We start from the raw sequence: 24,591 nt of genomic DNA on the forward strand, positions 1-24,591 counted from the left end.
CGTCCTCAGAAGGCCCTGCATATGATCGGCTCCACAAAATTCGGCTCCACAAAATTCGGCCCCTCATAGACCACTTCAATCAGCGGTTTGCAGCCTTGTTTACGCCCAAACAAGTTGTCTGCGTTGACGAGTCCCTGATTAAGTTTACTGGCCGCCTTGCTATGAAACAGTACCTCCCCAGCAAGCGTGCCAAGTTACGAGGTCAAGCTGTACAAGCTCTGTGACAGGGCCACAGGCTATACAGTTAGTTTCCGGGTCTATGAGGGAAAAGATGTACACTGTGGAGCCCCCCAACTGCCCAGACTACATAGGGAGCAGCGGCAAGATAGTTTGGGACTTGGTGTCACCCTTATCCGGAAAGGGGTACCATTTGTACGTGGACAACTTCTACACAAGCGTGCCACTATTTAGTCATCTTCTTGAATTACAAATTGGCGCATGTGGCACCGTGCGACCTAATCGCCGGGCTTCCCCAATGGCTTGTAAATTCCCGTCTTAGTTGGGGGGAGAGAGCCTGCTTGAAAACGGACAAATTGCTTGCAGTGAAGTCGAGGGATACACGGGATGTTTTCGTTCTGTCCTCCCTTCACGCAGACCAGTGTTAATTTCGTCGACTAAAACCGACTAAAACGTTTTCGTCGACTAAATTAACACAATTTTAGTCAACTAAAATACGACTAAAACTAAAACAATTCAGATGACTAAAATACGACTAAAACTAAAATGGCATTTTAGTCGTAAGACTATAACTAAAACTAAATCGAAATTTGCTGCCAAAATTAACACTGGTGCATGCTCAAAGCTTAATACTATAAATAATAACATATTAGATTTTTCACTCCAGGACCCAGCAGTAGTATATAATGAGTTTGGAAATTGTAGAGAAATGTTTAAATAATGCATTATAAATTACAATTGAACTACACCCATTCGATTATAGATGACTAAAATGTAAGACATTTTAGTCGACTAAAATGTAGGACATTTTAGTCGACTAAAATGTAGGACGTTTTAGTCGACTAAAATGTAGGACGTTTTAGTCGACTAAAATGTACTGGAGTTTTAGTCGACTAAATATGACTAAAACTAAAACACGACTAAAACTAAAACACTTGCAGAAGACTAAAATGGGACAAAAACTAAAATGCCATTTTAGTCCTAAGACTAAGACTAAAACTAAATTGAAATTTGCTGCCAAAATTAACACTGACGCAGACACGACGATTCAAACTCCTACGGCAACTGGCGTTATGGAGAAACCCCTCTGTGTCCACGAATATAACTTTAATATGGGAGGGGTGGACCTTAACGAACAGCTTTTGGCGCCGTATTTAGTTGCCCGTAAAGCCAGACGCTGGTACAAAAAAGTGTCTGTTTATTTATTCCAATTGGCTATGCTGAACGCCTTTGTCCTATACAGGGCCTCAGGACGAACTGAATCCTTCCGAGAATTCAGGAAGCGATCATCCTTGCCTACCTGTACCCAGGAGGCATGCCTGCCCAACTTCCCCTTCCCGATGCAGTGAGCTGGCTGCATGAGACATTTTCCACATGTCCTCCCGCGTACGTACCCCTACCCAAACTCACCCCCAAAGATGTCGTGTCTGTAGCAGGCACGGATTTGGGTGTGACATCCGCTATTATTGCCCCAGATATCCTGACCAACCTGGTCTCTGCATCGGGGAATGTTTCGAGCGCTACCATACGCTAGTAGAGTATTAGTGTAGGGTACAGCACGACATAGTGTAGGGCACACAAACACAGGGTCTCGAAAGATGTTCGATGGCTATCGACATTTTGAGAGACCCAAGCTGGAAAATCGCAGTTCACAGAAAAGTGTTCCAAAAAAAATAAAAAATCCAAAAACTGTTGTTGTGTCAGTTATTTTTTATGTTCTTCTACTCTTCCTACTGTACTTTTACTGTACTTTGTTTGTTTTTCATTCTTTTGTTAACCTGTTTCTCTTGCAGGTACACGTCGGCTGCCACATTGATTTTATATATTCTGACACAAACATCGTTTGCGCACAGCATATATGGATACCTCTGGCAGCAGCTGTGGATCGGCTGATTTCAGTACTGCAGTTTAAATACCTTTTAGGTATACGTGGAATATTGTCATGTATACCCACCATTAAATTCAGTGGGTGACTGATTGGGCGGTTAATGGTGTGTAATACTACACAATATTCCTGTGGTGATTTCTGTTAGGTTCTCCTTTTTTTTTTTTTTTTTTTTCATGCAGCCTGTGGGCTGAACGAAAAAAAAAACCTACACTATATGCCAAACAAGGACCAGCAATGTACTGGTACGTTGCTGGACTTTGAGTGGTTATACCAGTATGATGCCTGCAGATTTAGGCATCACCTTGGTATCGTTTTTTACAGCCAGCGGTCGGCTTACATGTAAAAGCAATCCTAGCAGGTAATTGGCCGCTAGACTGCTTTTACATGCTTTAAAGAAATATATAATGTTTGGGGGTTCAAATGGGTCATTTGGGGGGGGGGTTGTGCTGTCTTGTCATTTCATGGCCTCCAAAACTGTGATAGGTAGTCCAGGAGTGAAATCAACAATTTACGCCCTTGAAAAGCCTGAAAGTGGGGATTGTTTTTCGGGGTCCTGTACTCGGCTAGACTGCAAAAAAGTTTCACACATGGGGTATCCCTGTACTCAGGAGAAGAAGCAGAATGTATTTTGGGGTGTCATCTCACATATACCCATGGCATGTGTGAGCAATATATCATTTAGTGACAACTTTGTGTAAAAAAAATATATATATTTCCTGGAACTTGTGGCAAAATATAAAATATTCCATGGACTCACCATGCCTCTCAGCAAATAGCTTGGGGTGTCTACTTTCCAAAATGGGGTCATTTGGGGGGGTTTTGTGCTATCTTGGAATTTTAGGGCCTCCGAAACTGTGACAGGTAGTGCATAGGTGAAATGCACAATTTACGCCATTAGAAAACCTGAGAGTGTTGATTGGTTTTCGGGGTCCTGTAAACAGCTAGGCTCCCAAAAAGTCTCACACATGTGGTATCACTCAGGGGAAGCAGTAGAATGTATTTGGGGTTGTCATTCCACATATACCCATGGCATGTGTGAGCAATTTATCATTTAGTGACAACTTTGTATTAAAAAAAAAAAAACATAATTTTCCCGAAACTTGTGGCAAAATATAAAATATTCCATGGACTCACCATGCCTCTCAGCCAATAGCTTGGGGTGTCTACTTTCCAAAATGGGGTCATTTGGGGGGGTTTTGTGGTATCTTGACATTTCAGGGCCTCCTAAACCGTTATAGGTAGTGAGAAAACGCAATGAAAAATGTACGCCCTTAGAAAGTCTGATGGTGGGGATTGGTTTTCGGGGTCCCGTACACAGCTAGGTCCCAAAAAGTCTCACATATGTGGTATCCCTGTACTCAGGAGAAGCAGCAGAATATATTTTGGGGTGTAATTACACATATACCCATGGCATGTGTGAGCAATATATAATTTCAATGACAACTTTGTGTAAAAGAAAAAAAAAACATTTTTTTTTTTTTTTTTTTTTGTCATTTTTCAAGCACCTGTGACAAAAAAATGAAATAATAAATGAGCTCAACATGCCTCTCAGGACATTCCTTAGGATGTCTACTTTCCAAAAAGTGGTAGTTTGGGGGGGGGGGGGGTTTGTACTGCCCTGCCATTTTAGCACTTCATGAAATGAGATAGGCAGTCAGAAATTAAAGCTGCGTAAATTTCAGTATTTACACCATAGTTTGTAGACGCTATAACTTTTGCGCAAACCAATAAAAATACGCTCATTGAAATTTTTTTTGTCAAAGACATGTATCTAAACACATTTTGGCCAAAATATGACATAAATTGAGTATATTGGATATTTTTTAAAAGACAAAGTTGAAAATGTAATTTTTTTTCTCGAAATTTTCGCTCTTTTATTATTTATATCGCAAAAAATAAAAAGCCCAGAAGTGATCAAATACCACCAAAAGAAAGCTCTGTTTGTGGCAAAAAAAAGGACGTAAATTTTGTTTGGGTACAGCATTGCATGACCGCGCAATTTTTATTTAAGGTCACGAAGTGCCAAGTTGGAAAAAGGGGTCTGGCCAGGAAGGGGGTAAAATCTTCTGGGGCTTAAGTGGTTAACTGTGTGTTTTTAGCTATCTGCCTGGAGTTCAGCTTTACTTTTGGTGCCAGGGTACATGAGGAACAATTTCTAATACATTTACTAAATGTAAGAGAAGTATATTGTTTGGACAATGGTTTCAACGTTGCTCTCAGGAGATTTGGTCTTCCACATCAACTCTCATCCATGTGTCTTATCTGCTTAATCTGTAATGTATGTGATATGTGTGATACTCACTGCAATTACAATCGCTTTGTAGGTTTTAAAATGAAAAAAGCGTTCCTTAGGAAGTCTGAGAAACTTTACGGATCGAAACCGGTATATTTGGGCCCCAAGATGAAGCAGAATTTGGAATCCATCAACAAGTGGGTCAGTGATGCAACAAAGGGAAAGATCACAGACTTTCTCTCAAGCATCTCGGAAAAAGTTGTGCTAATACTCCTCAATGCCATACATTTCAAAGGTAAAAGCATATGCATATTGTCTTTTTTTTATTTATTTCTTTTTTATGTAGTGCTGTCTGTCTACAATGGCTGCCAGAGCAGACCTAAAGCTTCTGGTTGCCAGCCACTGTTCTAGAGCATGCTGTGAGGTGGTGACCCATCCTTTCACTGTGCCCAGGGCAGCGGCCACCCTTCCCACCCTTTGTCCTGGTCTTGCTAATTGGACACTACGTATAAGAAATAAGTTAATGAAACAAGACCGTCTGCCACCCATTTGGATGTTGCTGCCTAAGGTTGATGCACGTGTTCTCTTCATTTCAAGAATGACTGTAGTTTGATGCAAGTTTTAGATTAATTTGCGGTCTATTAAAAGAGCTTGGGGGTTGGAGTGCAGGAATTGAGGGAGACCCAGCACAGAAACCTTCAGACAGCCATGTCCATGTTCTTGCATCTTCCACAAAAGTTTATACATCAGTGTGCATATCCTATTGTAAGCCATACAGCAAGAAATTAGATTTTAAAGGGAAGACCTAGATTTAAAGCTTCCTAGAGTAGATGGAACAATTGTTTCGATAAGAGCCATATTTTCCATATTACGTTGCACTTAATGAGTGGTTCAATCAATAAAAGGCATTTTTTATCAGAAAGAAACCACCAGTCTTGACAGAAAATCCACTTGTCTTCCACCAAAATGATCATCCTTGTTGTGTTGAGCACTTTTTGAAAAAGATTTTTTGAAACCAATCATTTGCTCAATTGAGTATTTGCTATTATGTACAGTGCATCTGGAAAATATTTACAGCGCTTCACTTTTTTCACATGTTACAGCCTTATTCCAAAATGGATCAAATTCATTATTTTCTTCAAAGCCCTACAATCAATACCCCATAATGACTACATGAAAGAAGTTTGTTTGAAATCTTTGCAAATGTAATAAAAATAAAAAGTCCCACAGTTAACAGTGCATGTCAGAGCACAAACCAAGCCATGAAGCCCAAGGAATTGTTTGTAGACCTCCAAGACAAGAATGTATTGAGGCACAGATCTGGGAAAAGGGTACAGAAAAATGTCTGCAGCATTGAAGGTCCCAATGAGTACATTGGCCCCCATTATCTGTAAATGGAAAAAGTTTGGAACCGCCAGTTTCTAGAGTGGGCTGTCTGGCCAAACTGAGCGATCGGGGAGAAGGACCTTAGTCAGGGAGGTGGCCAAGAACCCGATGGTCACTCTGACAGGGCTCCAGCGTTTTCTTTGTGGAGAGAGGAGAACCTTTCAGAAGAACAACCATCTCTGCAGCACTTCACCAATCAGGCCTGTATGGTAGAGTGGCCAGACGGAAGCCGCTCCTCAGTAAAAGGCACATGACAGCCCACCTGGAGTTTGCCAAAAGGCACCTGAAGGACACTCAGACCCTGAGAAACAAAATAATCTGGTCTGATGAAACAAAGATTGAATGTTTTGACCTGAATGGCAAGCGTCATGTCTTGAGGAAACCAGGCACCGCTCATCACCTGGCCAATACCATCCCTACAACAAAGCCTGGTGGTGGCATCGTCATGCTGTGGGGATGTTTTTTCAGCGGCAGGAACTAGAAGACTTGTTCCATGCAGCAATGTACAGAGACATCATTGATGAAAACTTGCTCCAGAGCTCTTTGGACCTCAGACTGGGGCGAAGGTTCATCCTCCAGTAGGACAATGACCCTAAGCACACAGCCAAGATAACAGAGTGGCTACGGGCTAACACTGTGAATGTCCTTGAGTGGCCCAGACTTGAACCCGATTGCACATCTCTGGAGAGATCTGAAAATGGCTGTGCACTGACGCTTCCCATCCAACCTGATGGAGCTTGATAGGTCCTGCAAAGAATGGGAGAAACCGCCCAAAAATAGGTGCGCTAAGCTTGTAGCATCATACTCCAAAAGACGAGACTGTATTCGGTGCCAAAGGTGCTTCAACAAAGCATTGAGCTAAGGCTGTGGTACTTATGTTCATGGATTTTTTTTTTTTTTTTTTTCGTTTTTTATATTTTTTAAATGTGCTAAGATTTCAAACTAACATTTTCATGTTGTCATTCTTGGGTATTGTTTGTAGAATTTTGATCAAAATAATTAATTTAATCCATTTTGGAATAAGGCTGTAACATAACAAAATGTGGAAAAAGTGAAGCGCTGTGAATACTTTCTGGATGCACTGTATATGGCCAGCATATCAGTTTGGTAAGGTGGCCAGATAAACGGCTTTTGTGTCTTCAGACTTTGGGCTTGTGTTCATGCATATATCGGAGACCCTTCAGAATTTACTGACTTGTGAATTTGAACTGAAGATGACCTGCATGTAACATGCGCATGCCTCTGGTACATTTATTTTTTTATTGTAATGAGCATAACTTGATAACTGTTCACCCACACAGTGATACAGCACTGTAATCATAACAGGAAGGCATGGACTGGGAAAGTCCGATTAGGTGACTTTTTTTTTTTATATGTACTCAATGTCCACTGGGCGACCTAGTGGTATAAACCAGAGGTCCATATATATCACCAGGGCCTAAGGGCAAACTAACTGGAGCCCAGGTTACAGGTTCACAAGTTTACAGCAGAGGGTAATGTGCGTACTGGTCTATTGAACACCCCTAGCAAAGGTTGGGGTGAACAATTGGTGAGCGAGGTACAAAAAGGATTTGAGATCTGGTAACAGTAGCCGCTTGTCGGCAAAACTGGGCCCTAAGTCTGAGGACTCAGGGTAACCCTAGGACAAGGGAGACAGCCCATAGCATGGTCGCAGAGGTGAAGGAGAGAAAGAAAAAGGAGAGAGACATGGAAAAAAGCATCAAGGTAGAGGGGGGTGGGGTTGGGGAAGAGGAGGAAGTTCTGCAGGAAGGCGGAGTAACAAATCGGTTCTTAGGACAGATCCAGGCTGTTTGGATACAAGGTGGGGGGAGCATAGGACCACCAGGGTGACTATACTTTGGTGTAATTTAGAATGAGACTCGTGTAGGATGCCTGACATGAAGATCAGCTAAAGTGCTCTTCACCATAGCAAACGGAATAGAGGGCGTCTTCCAAGCTCTGGCTATTACCTGTTTAGCAGCTATAAAGAGCAAAGATGCAGCTTTAACTGCTTCAACTCTTCTGGGATGGCTGTCCACAAGGTTTAGGAGTGTGTCTATTTGAATGTTTGACCATTCTTCTAGAAGGTTGGGCATCGATGTGGACAAGAAGGCCTGGCTCGAAATCTCTACTCTTAATGATCCCAAAGGTGTTCTATCTGGTTGAGGTCAGGACTCTGTGCTGGCTAGTCAAGTTCCTCCACCCAAAACTCGCTCATCCTGGTCTTTATTGACCTTGCATTGTGTACTGGTCCAAATCATTTGGTGTGTGGGGGGTATGGTGTGGGGTTGTTTTTCCAGGGCCCCTTAGTTCCAGTGAAGGGAACTCTTAAGGCTTCAGCATACCAATACATTTTGGGCAATTTCATGCTCTCGACTTTGTAGGAAAAGTTTGGGGATGGCCCCTTCCTGTTTTGGCATGACTGCACAGCAGTGCACAAACAAGGTCCATAAAGATATAGATGGGCATGTTTAGGGTGGAGGAACTTGACTGGCCCTTAACCCGATTAGAACACCTATGGGGTGAATTAAAGCAGAGACTGTGAGCAAGGCCTTCTTGTCCACATCAGTGTCTGACCGCACAAATGTGATTCTGGGAGAATGGTCAAACATTCCCATAGACACACTCCTAAACCTTGTGGACAGCCTTCCCAGTTGAAGCTGTTATAGCTGCAAAGGGTGGGCCAACTCCAATATTGAACCCTAAGGACTAAGACTGGGATGCTATTAAAGTTCATGTGCGTGTAAAGGCAGGCGTCCCAATGCTTTTGGTAATCTAGTGTATGTGGGCAATGCAGGAATTTGTTTTGAGAACTGCCTCCAGTAAAGCCCCGTATAGCACTATTTAAACTGGGTGAGAAATGGGAGAATACAAGAAGTCAATCAGGTTCTGCAGCATGCACATGTGCAAGGTAGTGCAGAATGAGCAGACTCATGAGCAGTGTGCTTTTGCCATTTCATTATCCTATCCGCAGGGGGGGAATGTGTTCTTAGTGTTCTTAACCTAGTTATTTAGCTGCAATGGAGACCAAGTACCTGGCTGTACTGTCCCTCAAGAGTTGAAGACTGCCCATATATGTATTTCAACCATGTGTTTAGCCTCTTGCCTGGTAATAAAGTTAGAAACTATGTCACTGCAATACACCATTGCAAAAGGCATTTATATTACTGTACTTGCTATTAAAGCAGTAGTGAAGTCCACTATGATGCCTTTCTTTTAGGGCCCCCAGGTAGGTTATGCAATCATATACTAGTATGCACAGCTTATTAGCACAATATGGCATACTTGCCTGTCAAACCGAGCCCTCCAGGGCTGCGCTGTGTTTGATCCGGCAGATCCCCGGCACTTCCATCTTCACCCAGTCTTCCTTTCCGGGTTCCGTGCCTTCGGCCACTTGACTGGCCGGGCTGCGATGAAGTCACATGCCCATGGGAGTCACATCGCAGCCACACAGATCGGGGCCGTAAATGTTCGCTGAGCTGCGCCTGTGCGGCTCAGTGTACATGACAGCTGACAGGCAAGAGGGAGCATTTATGACCGAAGAAACCAATAGGGTCTCTTCTATTATAAATATCATGTCTGTCAATTTTATATAATCAAACAGGATAAAGCATAATGAAAGAGACGTGTCTGTCAATTTAAAAAAAACAAACATTTACTACCGCTTTAATATTACCGCCATGCAGTCAATTCACTAAGGGTTAAATAATGGCAAATAAAATGCAGCATGTGGTAAATCAGTTGTGAAAGTTCAATTCACTAAGCATTTACCGTTAAATACTGAATGCAGTATTTGTTCAACTTAGCGGTAATTACCGTATTTTTTAATGCGGTAATTTACCGTATTAACCACTTTACCACTAGAGCATTTTGCTGTCTTACGTCTGGGCCACTTTTTGCGATTCGGCGCTGTGCGACTTTAACTGACAATTGCACGGTCGTGCAACGCCATACCCAAACGAAATTGACGTCCTTTTTTTCCCACAAACAGAGCTTTCTTTTGGTGGTATTTGATCACCTGTGCGATTTTTACTTTTTGCGCTATAAACAAAAAAAGAGCGTTTATTTTGAAAAAATAACAATATTTTTCACATTTTTTTATATGAAATTCCCCCCAAAAAAGATGTAAAAACCAATTTTTTTTAAATTTTTGGCCAATTTGTTTTCTGCTACCCATGTTTGGTAAAAAAAATCGCAATAAGTGTATTTTAATTGGTTTGCGCAAAAGTTATTGCGTTTACTAACTGAGGGAAAGATTTCTGTAATTTTTTTTTTTTTTTCTTTTTTTTTTTTTTGCGGGACTGCGACATTGCGGCGGACAGATCGGACCCTTGACTGACATTTTTGACACTTTTGGGGGTACCAGTGACATTACTGCAGTAATCAGTGCTATAAATATGCACTGTTACTGTAAAAATGACACTGGCAGGGAAGGGGTTAACTTTATTGGAGAGGGAGGGGTTAATGTATGCCTGGTGCTTACTGACGTGTGGGGGGGGAGGTGACTGTGTGAGACGGGGACAGATCGGATGTCCAGCTATGCTGAACACTCCGATCGGTCACTCCCTGTCACTGAGGAGATCCGCCCGCTTGTGTTTACACAGGCGGGCGGATCTCCACACTAGATCCCCGACGATCGGGGCAGAGCAGCGGCGATCGCCGCTGCTCCTCCCCTGGCCCGACTCCCGCTGTGAATGAAAACAGCGGGAGCGCGCCTCCTACAAGGGGGGAGTCTGGCGACGTAGGTCTACGTCGTCAGACGGGAACGAGCCACTTTGCCGCAGTACTATTCAAGTACTCAGCGGTAAAGTGGTTAAGCTGGTTGCTGAGGAGCAAACCAGTATTTGTCAAAAAAAAGCCTGTACCCCTAGGCTGTTGACAAAAAACTGGTTGCCGAGCAGCGTTCTTAACCGATGACTCATCAGCCTGTCAGCGTGCTTCCCCGCTAACAGCTGAAAAAAAAACGGACAATAAAAATATGAAAAAGCGTAAGGGTTCCTTCCCCAGTCCATACCATGCCCTTCGTGGTCTGAACTATACCAAATCACATGCCCCGAAACACCCCCCCCCCCCCCCCCCCTCATGTTGAAGGCATGTGGCCTGGTATGGTTCCTTACCAGACCCCGAAGGCCCACGCTGTTGTTTTTTTTTTTTTTTTTTTTTTTTTTTTTTTCTCAGGCTGTTTTTTTTTTTACGAATACCGGATGTGATACCAGCAGATAAGCCCTGGTGGTAGTTATAGCATGCTTTTTAATGCTCTGGTCCGTTTGTGAATTGGACTTAGTTTACCGCATGCGATAATTTATGCAAATGAGTAACATGATACCCTTTATCGCATGCGGTAAACATTAGTGAGTCGACCCCCCCCATGTTACCAATATGTCCCTGAATGTCTGTATACAGTATATAATGCCCATACTTCCACCTCCATCTTATCAATAAATTGCACAGTTTACAATATTTGGGCTAGCCATGATTTCACATGCATCATCCCTTTTTAACAGATGGTTTGAATATATGTAAAAAAAGATGGCAAAGAAATTAGGCAACGTAGGAGACCCAAAAGTCATGGCCTTAGGGATGATCAAGACAAGACAATATTTACTAAAGGAGAGAACTTGAATTGAAATGTAGGCGCTAATAAAGTAATGGTTCTGTATTTTCAGACATGAATTTCCACTTCCTGTTAAAGTTAATTTTGTGTGTGCAGGTGTCTGGAAAAACAAGTTTGACCCCACAAAGACTTCTGAAGATATATTTTATGTAAACGATGAGGAGGGCACGCTGGTGGATATGATGCATGCAAATAAGTATCCTTTGAGTTACTTTATGTTTGAAAAGTTGGATAGCCAGGTAAGTGTGTGTGTATTGGTGCTTTACTTGGATTTACTGGATGATGGGGTATCGGAATTGGACCCAAATACTGTTCAGACCAATTGTGATTTATTCCTCCGTATAATGGAAGAAGGAAAATTCCCCTGGTGATGGGACTTTAAAGGCACTTGTAAAAATAACAAAAAATTGAATATAATATTATAATTTTTATTAATGAAAAACAAAGACATTAAAGCAAAAACCAATAAAAAGAGCAAGCAGTGTGTTCCAGAAACTACACAAAATGCAATAGATGATCAGATTTAGAGCACAATGTATACCCGATGCATTTCGAAGCGGATAAAAATTATAATATTATATTACATTTTTTTATTTTTAAAAGTGTCTTTAAAGTCCCATCACCAGGGGAATTTTTCTTCTTGCATTTAAATAGGGATGTGGCACGACTATCAGGGGTTCTGCTGAGGTCAAACTATTTTATTCCTCCTTATAAGGGCCATACACATTAAACGGCTGAAAATGGCAGAAAAGGCAGCATAAGAAAAAACACGCATAGTGGCTCGTATTGCACAAGAGTTTACACGCGTTTAAGCGTTTGCGTTTATAAGTGTTTTTTTCCAAAACCCTCCCCTCTACTCCTTATTCACTATAATCATTGTACACTTAAATGCTGAATGCTCTCAAACACAGTATTTAGGTGCTTTTATGTGAGAGAAGTCTTTTTTTTTTTTTTTTCTCTCCCCTAAAGCTCCTCCACTAAAAAAATTCACTTGTAATGTGTGTTTTGTGTGTTTTTTTTTTTTTTTTTTTTGCCTGAAAACGCTCTTCTCTGCAAAACACTCCCCTGCAAATATGCCTGTAAATGCCCAAATGTGCATGGACAAGTAGGCTTGCATAAAGTTGCTTATACAGGGAAAAATTCCAAAAGCCTGTATAAGCAGAATATTTTTTTTTATGCTTAAGGCCTAATCAGGTCATGGCTATTCAGTTCCAGTAAAGCTGACGCTTCGCCATCCAATTTTCTTTTTCTATCCTGCTTTTCCATTAATTTGCTTTGTATAGCAAGAGCATACATTAGAAGTCGCATTGACTTGGCATTCAAAAAAAATGGCACTGCAGCACACACTGGATCGGTTTCCGGATGAGCGGGGGAGCCCTGTCAGATCGGCGGTACGGGGCCCCATGATTTATAACAGCAGCCCTGCGTACACATGTTGCATTAAGATGACCATTCATTTGAATTGACGAACGCCCCAAAGTGGACCTAAAATTATACCTGCTTTTTTTTTTTTTTTTTTTTTTTTTTTTTTTTTTTTTGTATCACAGTACAGCAGGGGAGTTGGGGTGCCATCCAAAATTAATAAACTTTAAACTAAAAATGAAAGGTACCATGATGCACCAGTGTACGTAACATGCATTGCCATGCATGCAGCACTATGGTATGAATGGGTTCTGAATTGTGAAAATCAAAGCAAAAATGAATTAATGCAGAAGTGAGCTAGAAAGAGAAACTTGTATAATTTCTTCCCGAATTGTTCTTTTAAAGAGGAGGATTTTAGGCTTTAACCGTGTAGCACCCTCCTAGGTAGGTGCTAGAGAGAGAGAGAGTATAGTTTTGGATCCTTTCTGCTTACCAGAAGGATTGCCAGGTAAATCTTTATTCTCTGCCAACCAGCGAGCAGGATCTGCTAATGAGGTCTGCTCAATGTGCTCAGGTGAAACTGTTTATCTGAAGTGTTTCACACTGATCCACTAGGGAGGCATATTAGACAGTGGGAGGAAACCTGACAAATAAGTGCACAGGCATTTAGTACAGCCCTGGTGATTGGCAGAGGAAAGAACATTGGTGCATGCTGGGATACTGTATAAATGCCAGGAGCATATGTGCACGAAGTCTTTCAGCTAGAGAGCAGAGGCCCAAAAGGAGGGGGTGACTGCCTCCTGCTCTGTAGAAATTGCCATGAAGAATCAGGTAGTCGACCTGAGGGCCTAAAGAGGTAGAGGGGAACTTAACCCGGAGGTCCTGACTGGAAGGGAGACACTGGAAGGATCTGATTCTGCATACAGGGAGTACAGATCTGTGTCAAGGGGCCTGACCTGAGGGGGGAGGGAATCCCTGCAGCTAGAAGAGTCAGTGGATGGGTGTCAGTAAAGGGGATGCTAGAGAGTGTCCCAAAGATAATGTAGTTTACCAAGTCTGTTGCTGGGGAAAGAGCAAGGAAACTTGGCCCTTTCTATACATGTGGCAGTATGGTTAAAGCAGCATGACTGCTTCCACAAGTAACCTGGTGAGGCCAAATGAGAGTTGTACTTGTCAACTGTATATAGTTTCAGTTGGAGTATCCATTATTTACGTCTCCCATCTAAGATCCACAATAAATACAAAAAAACAAAACCCCTGGAGTGTTTATTGAACAACAAGCCTTTGGGAGTAAGGATGAATGTGTGAGCTGTACCCTAAGTGACTGTGTGCAGGTAATCGATAGAGGCCCAACAAGTCATCACACAGTGCTACAATCCTAATAAGTGGAATGCATTGCTGTCAATTGTTAAAGAAAACCTGTTCTTAATACTTGTTACCTGGCTGTCACAATGTTCAGTGGCCTGAACACATTGGTAAAGCACAGGTCTTAAATGCATCTGTAGATCAGGGGTTCTAATTTTCCAATTTGCATGCTTGTTCCTGGTTAGGGTACATACACAGAGGATATTTATTACCAAATAAAAAAAAAAAAAAAAAAAAAAAAAAAAACGTCCTCACAAAAGCACCTGAAGTAATTAAAGCATAGTTAACGTGTAGCTATAATTATCCCAAACAACAATATGAAAAACATGAGTCCAGAGGTGTAGAAGGTATAATTACGAAAATATAAACTTTATTATTGCACACATATGCAGACGCAAGGAGCTCCAGGGTAAGACTTGCTCGGATAGCTGCAGGAGGTGCTTACAACCGGCCATAGAAGTGCATGGTGTACTCACTTGTACTCTTCTTTTTACATTGATGTTTACCCGTGTGTGTGTGTGTGTGTGTGTGCGATTTATTTTCCCGAATTGAAGATTTACGCACTCAGGAAAATACAGTGCATTGCGAAGTATTCAGCCCCCTTGAACTTTTGCGACCTTTTGCCACATTTCAGGCTTCAAACATAAAGATATAAAGCTGTCATTTTTTTTGGAAGAATCAACAAGTGGGACACGATCATGAAGTGGAACAAAATTTATTGGATATTTCAAACTTTTTTAACAAATAAAAAACTGAAAAATTGGGCGTGCAAAATTATTCAGCCCCTTTACTTTCAGTGCAGCAAACTATCTTCAGAAGTTCAGTGAGGATCTCTGAATGATCCAATGTTGACCTAAATGACTAATGATGATAAATAGAATCCACCTGTGTGTAATCAAGTCTCCGTATAAATGCACCTGCACTGTGATAGACTCAGTGGTCCGTTAAAAGCGCAGAGAGCATCATGAAGAACAAGGAACACACCAGGCAGGTCCGAGATACTGTTGTGGAGAAGTTTAAAGCTGGATTTGGATACAAAAAGATTTCCCAAGCTTTAAACATCCCAAGGAGCACTGTGCAAGCGATAATATTGAAATGGAAGGAGTATCAGACCACTGCAAATCTACGAAGACCTGGCCGTCCCTCTAAACTTTCAGCTCATACAAGGAGAAGACTGATCAGAGATGCAGCCAAGAGGCCCATGATCACTCTGGATGAACTGCAGAGATCTACAGCTGAGGTGGGGGATTCTGTCCATAGAACAACAATCAGTCGTATACTGCACAAATCTGGCCTTTATGGAAGAGTGGCAAGAAGAAAGCCATTTCTTAAAGATATCCATAAAAAGTGTCATTTAAAGTTTGCCACAAGCCACCTGGGAGACACACCAAACATGTGGAAGAAGGTGCTCTGGTCAGATGAAACCAAAATCGAACTTTTTGGCAACAATGCAAAACGTTATGTTTGGCGTAAAAGCAACACAGCTCATCACCCTGAACACACCATCTCCACTGTCAAACATGGTGGTGGCAGCATCATGGTTTGGGCCTGCTTTTCTTCAGCAGGGACAGGGAAGATGGTTAAAATTGATGGGAAGATGGATGGAACCAAATACAGGGCCATTCTGGAAGAAAACCTGATGGAGTCTGCAAAAGACCTGAGACTGGGACAGAGATTTGTCTTCCAACAAGACAATGATCCAAAACATAAAGCAAAATCTACAATGGAATGGTTCACAAATAAATATATCCAGGCGTTAGAATGACCAAGTCAAAGTCCAGACCTGAATCCAATCGAGAATCTATGGAAAGAACTGAAAACAGCTGTTCACAAACGCTCTCCATCCAACCTCACTGAGCTCGAGCTTTTTTGCAAGGAGGAATGGGCAAAAATTTTAGTCTCTTGATGTGCAAAACTGATAGAGACCTACCCCAAGCGACTTACAGCTGTAATCGCAGCAAAAGGTGGCGCTACAAAGTATTAACTTAAGGGGGCTGAATAATTTTGCACGCCCAATTTTTCAGTTTTTTATTTGTTAAAGTTTGAAATATCCAATAAATTTCATTCCACTTCATGATTGTTTCCCACTTGTTGTTGATTCTTCAAAAAAAAAAAAATTAGTTTTATATCTTTGTTTGAAGCCTGAAATGTGGCAAAAGGTTGCAAAGTTCAAGGGGGCCAAATACTTTCGCAATGCACTGTACATCCTACCCATGTGCATTGGGTAAATGCAGATGCTCTTTTGGAAGTACAATGATTATACTGCAAAAAATATATTTCTCCTTCAATGGCATTTCTGAGAAAGTGTTTATGGCTTCTCTAGGCACATAATGGTACAGATTTACAAGATTCTTAAACTTACTGCTGTATGTGTGACTGATGGATAACCTCTTCTTACTACTTTGTTTTTTTTTTTTTTCTATAAGGTGGCCAGGCTGCCTTTTAAAGGAAACATGAGTTTTGTCATAGTGATGCCTAATCGGATGGAGTGGAATGTCTCAAATATTCTGGATAAGCTGAATAAGAGTGAACTTTACAGTCGTTTGCACAGGGAGAAACCAACTACACTGAAAGTTCCAAAGTTTAATTTGAACTTTAAACTGGAACTTACAAATGCTCTGTCTAGTCTCGGTAAGTATCACGTGGCTCGTGGCTGGACTCATCACTGGTGTTTCTTAATATTTTGAGGAATGGGATGACCTATTAACCTGTTAACACACAAGCTGCTTGGATTTTCAAATGAATTTCAAGAAGTCCTTTGCACTACATGGGAATGCGCTTATTGAGGTCAAGAAGTGCCAAATTAAAGCAAAACTTTTTTTTTTTTTTTTTGATAAAGCAAGGGAGGGTTAGTTTTTTTTTTTTGGCCATCTGTGCCAAATTGCAGAAATTTCCCTTCACTTTTGTCCCATAGCCAAACAGGAAGTGACAGGGAATCCCTTTCAATTTCTTGGGGACCCCCTAGGTCACCAGAATTAGTATTCTATTTGGAAGATTTCTCTTCTTACTTTTCTGGGGACAACCCAAAGTTTTGGGATTTTCTTTTCCTTTCAATGACAACCGTAAACAGGATAAATGGATGAATCTTCATAACAGGGACACAGACAGCGATAAAAACTGACAGGTGTTCTAATCCATCTCCACTTTATTCAAAACTAAAAGCAAAGTTTTGCCTGAAGTTATACTTTAAGCTCCATGGCTTAGAGAGGGAGGGTAAACCGAGCCAAAGGTCCAGAACTTAGTTTCAGATATTAAATGCACAGATTAGTGCAGCTCTGCCTATTTATACTTTTTTGTAGCTGAATTTTGAGGTGGTATCAACCTTGCAGTCAACTGTACAGCAGGGCTCAGATAGGGGGATGGAGAAGCATGCTAAGAGGAAAAAATTGAGCTGCAAGCGCTGATTGGATGCTGTTTTTCCAGCATGCCTATTCTTTAAAAGCCGATCCTTAGTTGTACACACCAGCCGAATGTTTGTCAGTTTCTGTGTTATTCGGTATTGTGTATATGTAGCGCACCCCACGTAAGAGCCGCTGGTTATAGGGATAGGAAACCCCCCCACCCTGCACAGCCAGGCACACTTCAGTTAGGAATCAGTCCAGCAACTTTGCTTTTGTGTTTTGTTTAGGAGGTAATAAACTTGGATGGGAAAATGATGGATGTCCACTCGGGGACGTACCTAGAGCATTTGGCACCCGGGCGGATCCTATATCTGGCACCCCCCCCCCCCAGGCGTGCAGACGATGAACCGCTCATTGACGTGTCACGTGTAGCGCCTCCACGCACTGCAGCAAAATGTAGGAAGGCCCCCTTTACATTACACAGCCCCCGAACCCCTTTACATTACACAGCCCCCGTACCCACACATTACACAGCCCCCGTACCCCTTCACATTACACAGCTCCCGGACCCCTTTACATTACACAGCCCCCGTACCCCTGGACCCCTTTACATTACACAGCACCTGGACCCCTTTACATTATACAGCCCCCGTACCTCTGGACCCCTTTACATTACACAGCCCCCGTACCTCTGGACCCCTTTACATTACACAGCCCCCGTACCTCTGGACCCCTTTACATTACACAGCCCCTGTACCTCTGGGCCCCTTTACATTACACAGCCCCCGTACCTCTGGACCCCTTTACATTACACAGCCCCTGTACCTCTGGGCCCCTTTACATTACACAGCCCCTGTACCTCTGGGCCCCTTTACATTACACAGCCCCCGTACCTCTGGACCCCCCCCAATAGAACCCCTTTACAATACAACCCCCCCAATAGAACCCCTTTACAATACAACCCCCCCCCAATAGAACCCCTTTACAATACAAAGCCCCCCCATAGAACCCCTTTACAATACATCCCCCCCAATAGAACCCCCTTACAATACATCCCCCCTCCCCAATAGAACCCCCTTACAATGCAAGTGCCCCCCCCAATAGAACCCCTTTACAATACATCCAATGGACATCTGTGCATTATATCATATATTGATTTTTCGGAATATTGGTTTATTATATGATATACTTATTTATAAGGTCACAACACTTGCACATATTCATTATATGTATATCTATTTATTAACATTTATTATTGGGCATTTGTGCATTGCACCACATACTAGCTTTTTAAATATTGGTTCATTATATTTATATGACATACCACACCCTAATTTTTTTCCCTTTACTTACTGTGCAATTAAATCTGGCAGCGTCAATTACCTCCCTATTCACTTGGGCACTCACCTTCTCCCAGCTGAGGCTCCGTCCCTTCTTCCCGCCGAGGCTCCTCCCCCCCCCCCCCCCCTGCCAGCAGCGCGGACTGAAGGAGCTGCCACTGTAGCTGCCTTCACACTGCGATAGGATCTGTCAGAACACCCCGGGCAGGACACCGGCTGACACCCCCTAGTGCGTGGCACCCCCCCCCCCCTGTTGGAACGCCACTGTGTCCACTTGACATTAGCAAAACTCTTCAGGGACAACTTGGCTATTTACAGTCCTATATAGACTCCTCCTTCCTCCAGCACATCACTTACTTGTAGAAAATAACACAGACCCAGCTGGAACACTGATGAATCTGGAAAGGCAGTCAGCCAGATCAAGCAAAAGCCCTTTACAGGCAGGGGCCTCAGGCCCCTTTGGTTGTGTAGAGAAGTCCATTATCAAGCTACATTCCTACAGATCCCAGCACAACCTCTTCAGACACTGCCAGCCCACCTGGCTGCAGCTGCCCCTCTCACTAGCCCTCCTGGCTACTTCCCACAGTCCTCCCAGGCTGACTTCTCATGGAGAATCCTGAATGTGCCAGCTGGCTCCTGCTGTCCTCACTCTTGCTTCCGTGCATTCGGGACTCCTCCATGTGTTGTAAGAGGATCCCTCTAGCAACTGAGGCCCAGACCCAAGGTCACACCCCCCCCCCCCGACTATGGGGTACTCTTAAGGGCCACCGATGGCCTCCTCAGCACTACCATCTCCAGCTTCCACCTAGCTGCCCCCTGCTGGCATGACCTCCACAGTATTTAAGTGTCTGCCCCCTTACTGGGGAATGACTGGGGCCCTCCTAAATTCTCCAAGCAGCTACTTCTAACCTCCCACCCATTCTTCTGGAAGCTTCCCCGAGGTACCAGACTGCTTGATAAGTCGTCCAGCCTCCCTGAGTCACTCACCCTGTCCCAGATTTAACATTGGCTGCCAGCCAAGCCAAATGTACCTACATTAGCAAAAAAAAAAAAAAAAAAACACTATATACTGCTGGTAGGAAAGATTTTATTGCTGATATACAGTATGGTAGGAAATTGGCTACTTCTAACCTTTGAAAATAAATGCTCTTATAAAGGATTTGATTGCTTTCTTTGTCTGCATAAGGGGGGATTACTCTTACTTCCTGCCCATGGTTTTGCACAGAGCAGCCACAATCTTCATCTCCTTGGGTCCCCTCGATGGATCTCCTGGCTCCTTCTTCTGTGTGCCACCATAGGAAGCCCCTTCATATGGTGGAAAACCTGCGGGCTCCATCCCGAGCCACTCTGCATGTGTCGATAGACGCAGACAACTTGACTTGGCCCCACCCCCCATTCCCTCATCACAGGATTTGACTGACAGCAGCAGGAGCCAATGGTTCCCACTGCTATCATCTGTTCTGTGAGGAGCGAGAAAGCGGGGAGCCATTGCTGCTCTTTGGCACAGTGCTGGATTGAGATGGGGTTCAGGTAAGTATAAGGGGGGGCAAGTCAAGTTGTCTGTCTATCGACACATGCAGAGTGGCTCGGAACGGAGAAGTAAAAAACCTTCTGGCTTGAGAACCACTTTAACACTTGACAAAGGTTGTAACCCTTCTTTACTGTAGACAAAACAAACTGGTGAATACAAGTGGATTTATGTACTATTGGAAAAACTTTTCTGGTTCCAGAATAGATTTACATTGGTACAGTTTGCTTGAGTATAAAATATATCCAAAATACAAGCTTGCATCTGAAAGCATAGATTGCAGACAATAGACAGACGAGATATTATAGTGTCTCCAATACTTTGTACATGTGCAGTAATCTTGTATAACACAACACTAAGGCCCCATGCACACGGGGCGTTCGAAAAAACGTGCTGCAAAGCTAGTTCTGACGCCGGAAAAAGCAGCTGTAAAAACGTGCTTTCAGTAGCTTTTTCCATTTGCGTTATTACACGTTTTGCCACGTCGCTTTTAGCAGCGTTTTTTCTGCCTCCATTCAAAATCAATGGTTCCCTATGGGAGCCTAATGATTTGAATGGAAGTCGCACCACAAGTCGGATCAGGATGATCCGAGTTGCGGTGCGACTTGCGTTGTGAGAATCTTGAGGGGGAACTCCATGCCAAAATGGGGAAAAAAAAGGCGTGGGGGTCCCCCCAGGTTCCAAACCAGGCCCTTCGGGTCTGGTATGGAATTTGAGGGTAGCCCCATGCCGAAAAAACAGCGTGGGGTCCCCCGAAAAATCCATACCAGACCCTTATCCGAGCATGCAGGCCAGGAAAGGGGAGGGGACGAGCGAGCGGCCCCACCCCCCCCTGTACCACACCAGGCCACATGCCCTCAACATGGGGGTGTTGGTGCTTTGGGGCAGGGGGGGCTCTGCAAACCCCCACCCCAAAGCACCTTGCCCCCATGTTGATGAGGACAAGGGCCTCATCCCCACAACCCTGGCCAGTGGTTGTGGGGGTCTGCGGGCAGGGGGCTTATCGGTATTTGGAAGCCCCATTGAACAAGGGGGGGCCCCCCAGATCCCGGACCCCCTCCCTATGTGAATGGGTATGGGGTACATTGTACTCCACTCATTCACCCCATAAAAGGCAGTGTATGTGAATAACGACAGGAGACGTTTTGGAAAGTTTATTTAAAATCTTCATCGAGTCTTCTCCATTCCGGTCTTCTCCACTCTGCTCTTCTCCCCTCCGCTCCGCTCTTCTGCTCTTTTGCTGTCCGCTCTTCTGCTCCTTTGCCCTTGGCTCTTCTTCTTCCTCCGGTCCTCCTCAGACGATGTCTCCGGTGATTATGCCGGTCTCCGGGCTCTGCAGCTTAATATATAGCCATTAGGGGCGCCCGATGATGATATTGGGAGACCCCGCCCCCTTATGTCACAGATGAAGTCTGTGACATAAGGGGCGGGGCCTCTCGGTGACGTCATCAAGCGGCCACGCCCCTAATGGCTATATATTAAGCTGCAGAGACCGGAGACCGACATAATCACCGGAGACATTGTCTGAGGAGGACCGGAGGAAGAAGAGCCAAGGGCAGAAGAGCGGAGGGGAGAAGAGCAGAAGAGCGGAGGGGAGAAGAGCAGAGTGGAGAAGAATGGGACGAGAAGACTGGATGAAGATTTTTAATAAACTTTCCAAAACGTCTCCTGTCGTTATTCACATACACTGCCTTTTATGGGGTGAATGGGTAGAGGTACAATGTACCCCATACCCATTCACATAGGGAGGGGGTCTGGGATCTGGGGGGCTCCCTTGTTCAAGGGGGCTTCCAGATACCGATAAGCCCCCTGCCCGCAGACCCCCCACAACCACCGGCCAGGGTTGTGGGGATGAGGCCCTTGTCCTCATCAACATGGGGGCAAGGTGCTTTGGGGTGGGGGGGGTGCAGAGCCCCCCCTGCCCCAAAGCACCAACACCCCCCATGTTAAGGGCATGTGGCCTGGTGTGGTCCAGGGGGGGTGTGGCCGCTTGCTCGTCCCCTCCCCTTTCCTGGCCTGCCGGGCTGCATGCTCGGATAAGGGTCTGATATGGATTTTGGGGGGGACCCCACGCCGTTTTTTTCGGCGTGGGGCTACCCTCAAATTCCATACCAGATCCGAAGGGCCTGGGACCTGAACCTGGGGGGACCCCCATGCCGTTTTTTCCCCATTTTGGCGTGGAGTTCCGTTCCCCCTCAAGATTCTCACAGCGCAAGTCGCGCCGCAAGTCTGATCATCCTGATCCGACTTGCGGTGCGACTTCCATTCAAATCAATAGGCTCCCATAGGGAACCATTGATTTTGAATGGAGGCAGAAAAAACGATAACGTGGCTTAACACAAGTTAAGCAACGTTATTCAGCCTTTAGCAGCATCAGACGTTATTACAGCTGTAACGCTGGTCCTCAGAACGCGCAGGCCTTGGGTTCTTGTTGCAGCTTAAAAATGCCTAGGCCATTTACAGCTCAAAAACGTCTGTGTGTGTGCATGAGGCCATAGAATAACATGGAGGTGCGTTTTTAGGCTGCAAAAAGAAAACGCCTGACGCTACTTACATCGGCGTTAAAAACGCCCCGTGTGCATGGGGCCTTATGTTCAAAGGGCAAAGGCATTAACTGGCTATTACAGAATTCTCCCCATTACAAGAATTAACTGGCTATTACAGAATTCTCCCCATTGAAAGATCTAAAGAACATAGACCTAGGGTATCTAACCAATTGTCCCATCATTTCTCAAATTTAGTAGGGCAGCATTTATGTTGAGATATACAGGTGCATCTCATAAAATTTTGAATATCATCAAAAAGTTCATTTATATTAGTAATTTAATTCAAAAAGTGAAACTTGTATATTTTGTATATAGATGCATTACACACAGAGTGATATATTTCAATCATTGCTTTTTTAATTTTGAATATGGCTTGCAGCTCATGAAAACCAAAAATTCAGTATCTCAGAAAATTGGAATATAAGACTAATAGGACTAATTTAAAATACGAGTGTTTGCTTACTTAGAAGTGTGTCCATGTACAGTGCACTCAACACTTGGTCGGGGCTCCTTTTGCATGAATTACTGCATCAATGCGGTGTGGCATAGAGGCGATCAGACTGTGGAACTGCTGAGGTGTTATGGAAGCCTAGATTGCTTTGATAGTGGCCTTCAGCTCGTCTGCATTGTTGGGTATGGTGTCACTCATCTTCCACTTGACAGTACCGCACAGATTCTCTATGGGGTTTAGGTCAGGCGAGTTTGCTGGCCAATCAGGCACATTGAAACCATTAAACCAGGTATTGGTACTTTTGGCAGTGTAGGCATGTGCAAAGTCCTGCTGGAAAATGAAATCCGCATCTCCATAAAGCTGGTCAGCAGAGGGAAGAATGAAGTACTGTAGAATCTCCTGGTAGAGGGCTGCGCTGACTTTGGACGTGATAAAACAGTGGACCAACACCAGCAGATGACATGGCTCCACAAATTATCACGGACTGTGGAAAATTTTGCATTTCATTTGGAAATCCAGGTCCCAGAGTCTGGAGGAAGAGTGGAGAGGCACAGAATACAAGATGCATGAGGTCCAGTGTGAATTTTCCACAGTCAGTGAAGCCTTGGTGGCATCCAGAAAAAGCAAGGTCTGCTCCCCTATATTGTCTGCTGGGGTTTGCATTTTAATAAATAACCTACGGAGATCAATAGCAGTTGATTTTTGAGGGATGCATCCTGCCTGTTTGGGATTTACAAGAGCAGAGAATTCATAGCAGTGATATGGGCCTATATGAATTGGGGGTCTGTGGGTTCCTTTCCTAGTTTTAAAAAAAGAATGTTAGCTTAAGTCACAGAAGTTGATAAATGTACTTGCTCGAATCCTGCATTGAAAACTTTTAGGAGATATGATAATATACAGTGATTACTGTATATTATATGTATGTATGATATACAGTTGGTAATTAATTACCCAGAGCCTTACAATTGGGAAATGAACAGGTTGCAATTTACCCCTCCTTCAATTAAATCAGTCAGTCTAAAAGTTTTCAATGAGCCTAGGATAAGGATGGGAGCACAAAATTCTGTAAACATTAAAGACTCAACCGAATACATGGATTTGGGAAGATATAGATTAGGATAAAATCTGACTAGTTCTCCCATCACCAGGTCTGAAAAATGAACTAGTTTACCTTCAGAGGATAAAATTGCACCAATAGCCTGAGCAGTTTGAGATTTAGAACATTTTCGCAAGTAGGTGACGAGTCTTCTCCCCATCCTCATAGTAGGCTAGTTTGACAGAAACTTTTATATTTAGTTGAGGAGGTTAGATGCTCAACACATTCTGTACTTGCAGTAGAAATTAGTGATCTGCAGCTTTG

At 43.6% G+C, this 24,591-nt stretch overlaps 1 protein-coding gene across 1 annotated transcript in view; it reads left to right on the forward strand.

Moving 5' to 3' along the window:
• Positions 1-24,591, forward strand: part of SERPINF2 (serpin family F member 2) — an 88,636-nt gene that overhangs the window by 62,675 nt on the left and 1,370 nt on the right. Inside the window, exons 5-7 of the mRNA XM_082246238.1 lie at positions 4,390-4,593; positions 11,395-11,537; positions 16,452-16,656. Of these exons, the coding sequence (XP_082102364.1) occupies positions 4,390-4,593; positions 11,395-11,537; positions 16,452-16,656 (552 nt within the window). The remainder of the gene's footprint in view (positions 1-4,389; positions 4,594-11,394; positions 11,538-16,451; positions 16,657-24,591) is intronic.

Source organism: Pelophylax lessonae, assembly GCF_965119305.1.
Source record: "Pelophylax lessonae genome assembly, chromosome: 2".
Lineage (NCBI taxonomy): Eukaryota > Metazoa > Chordata > Amphibia > Anura > Ranidae > Pelophylax > Pelophylax lessonae.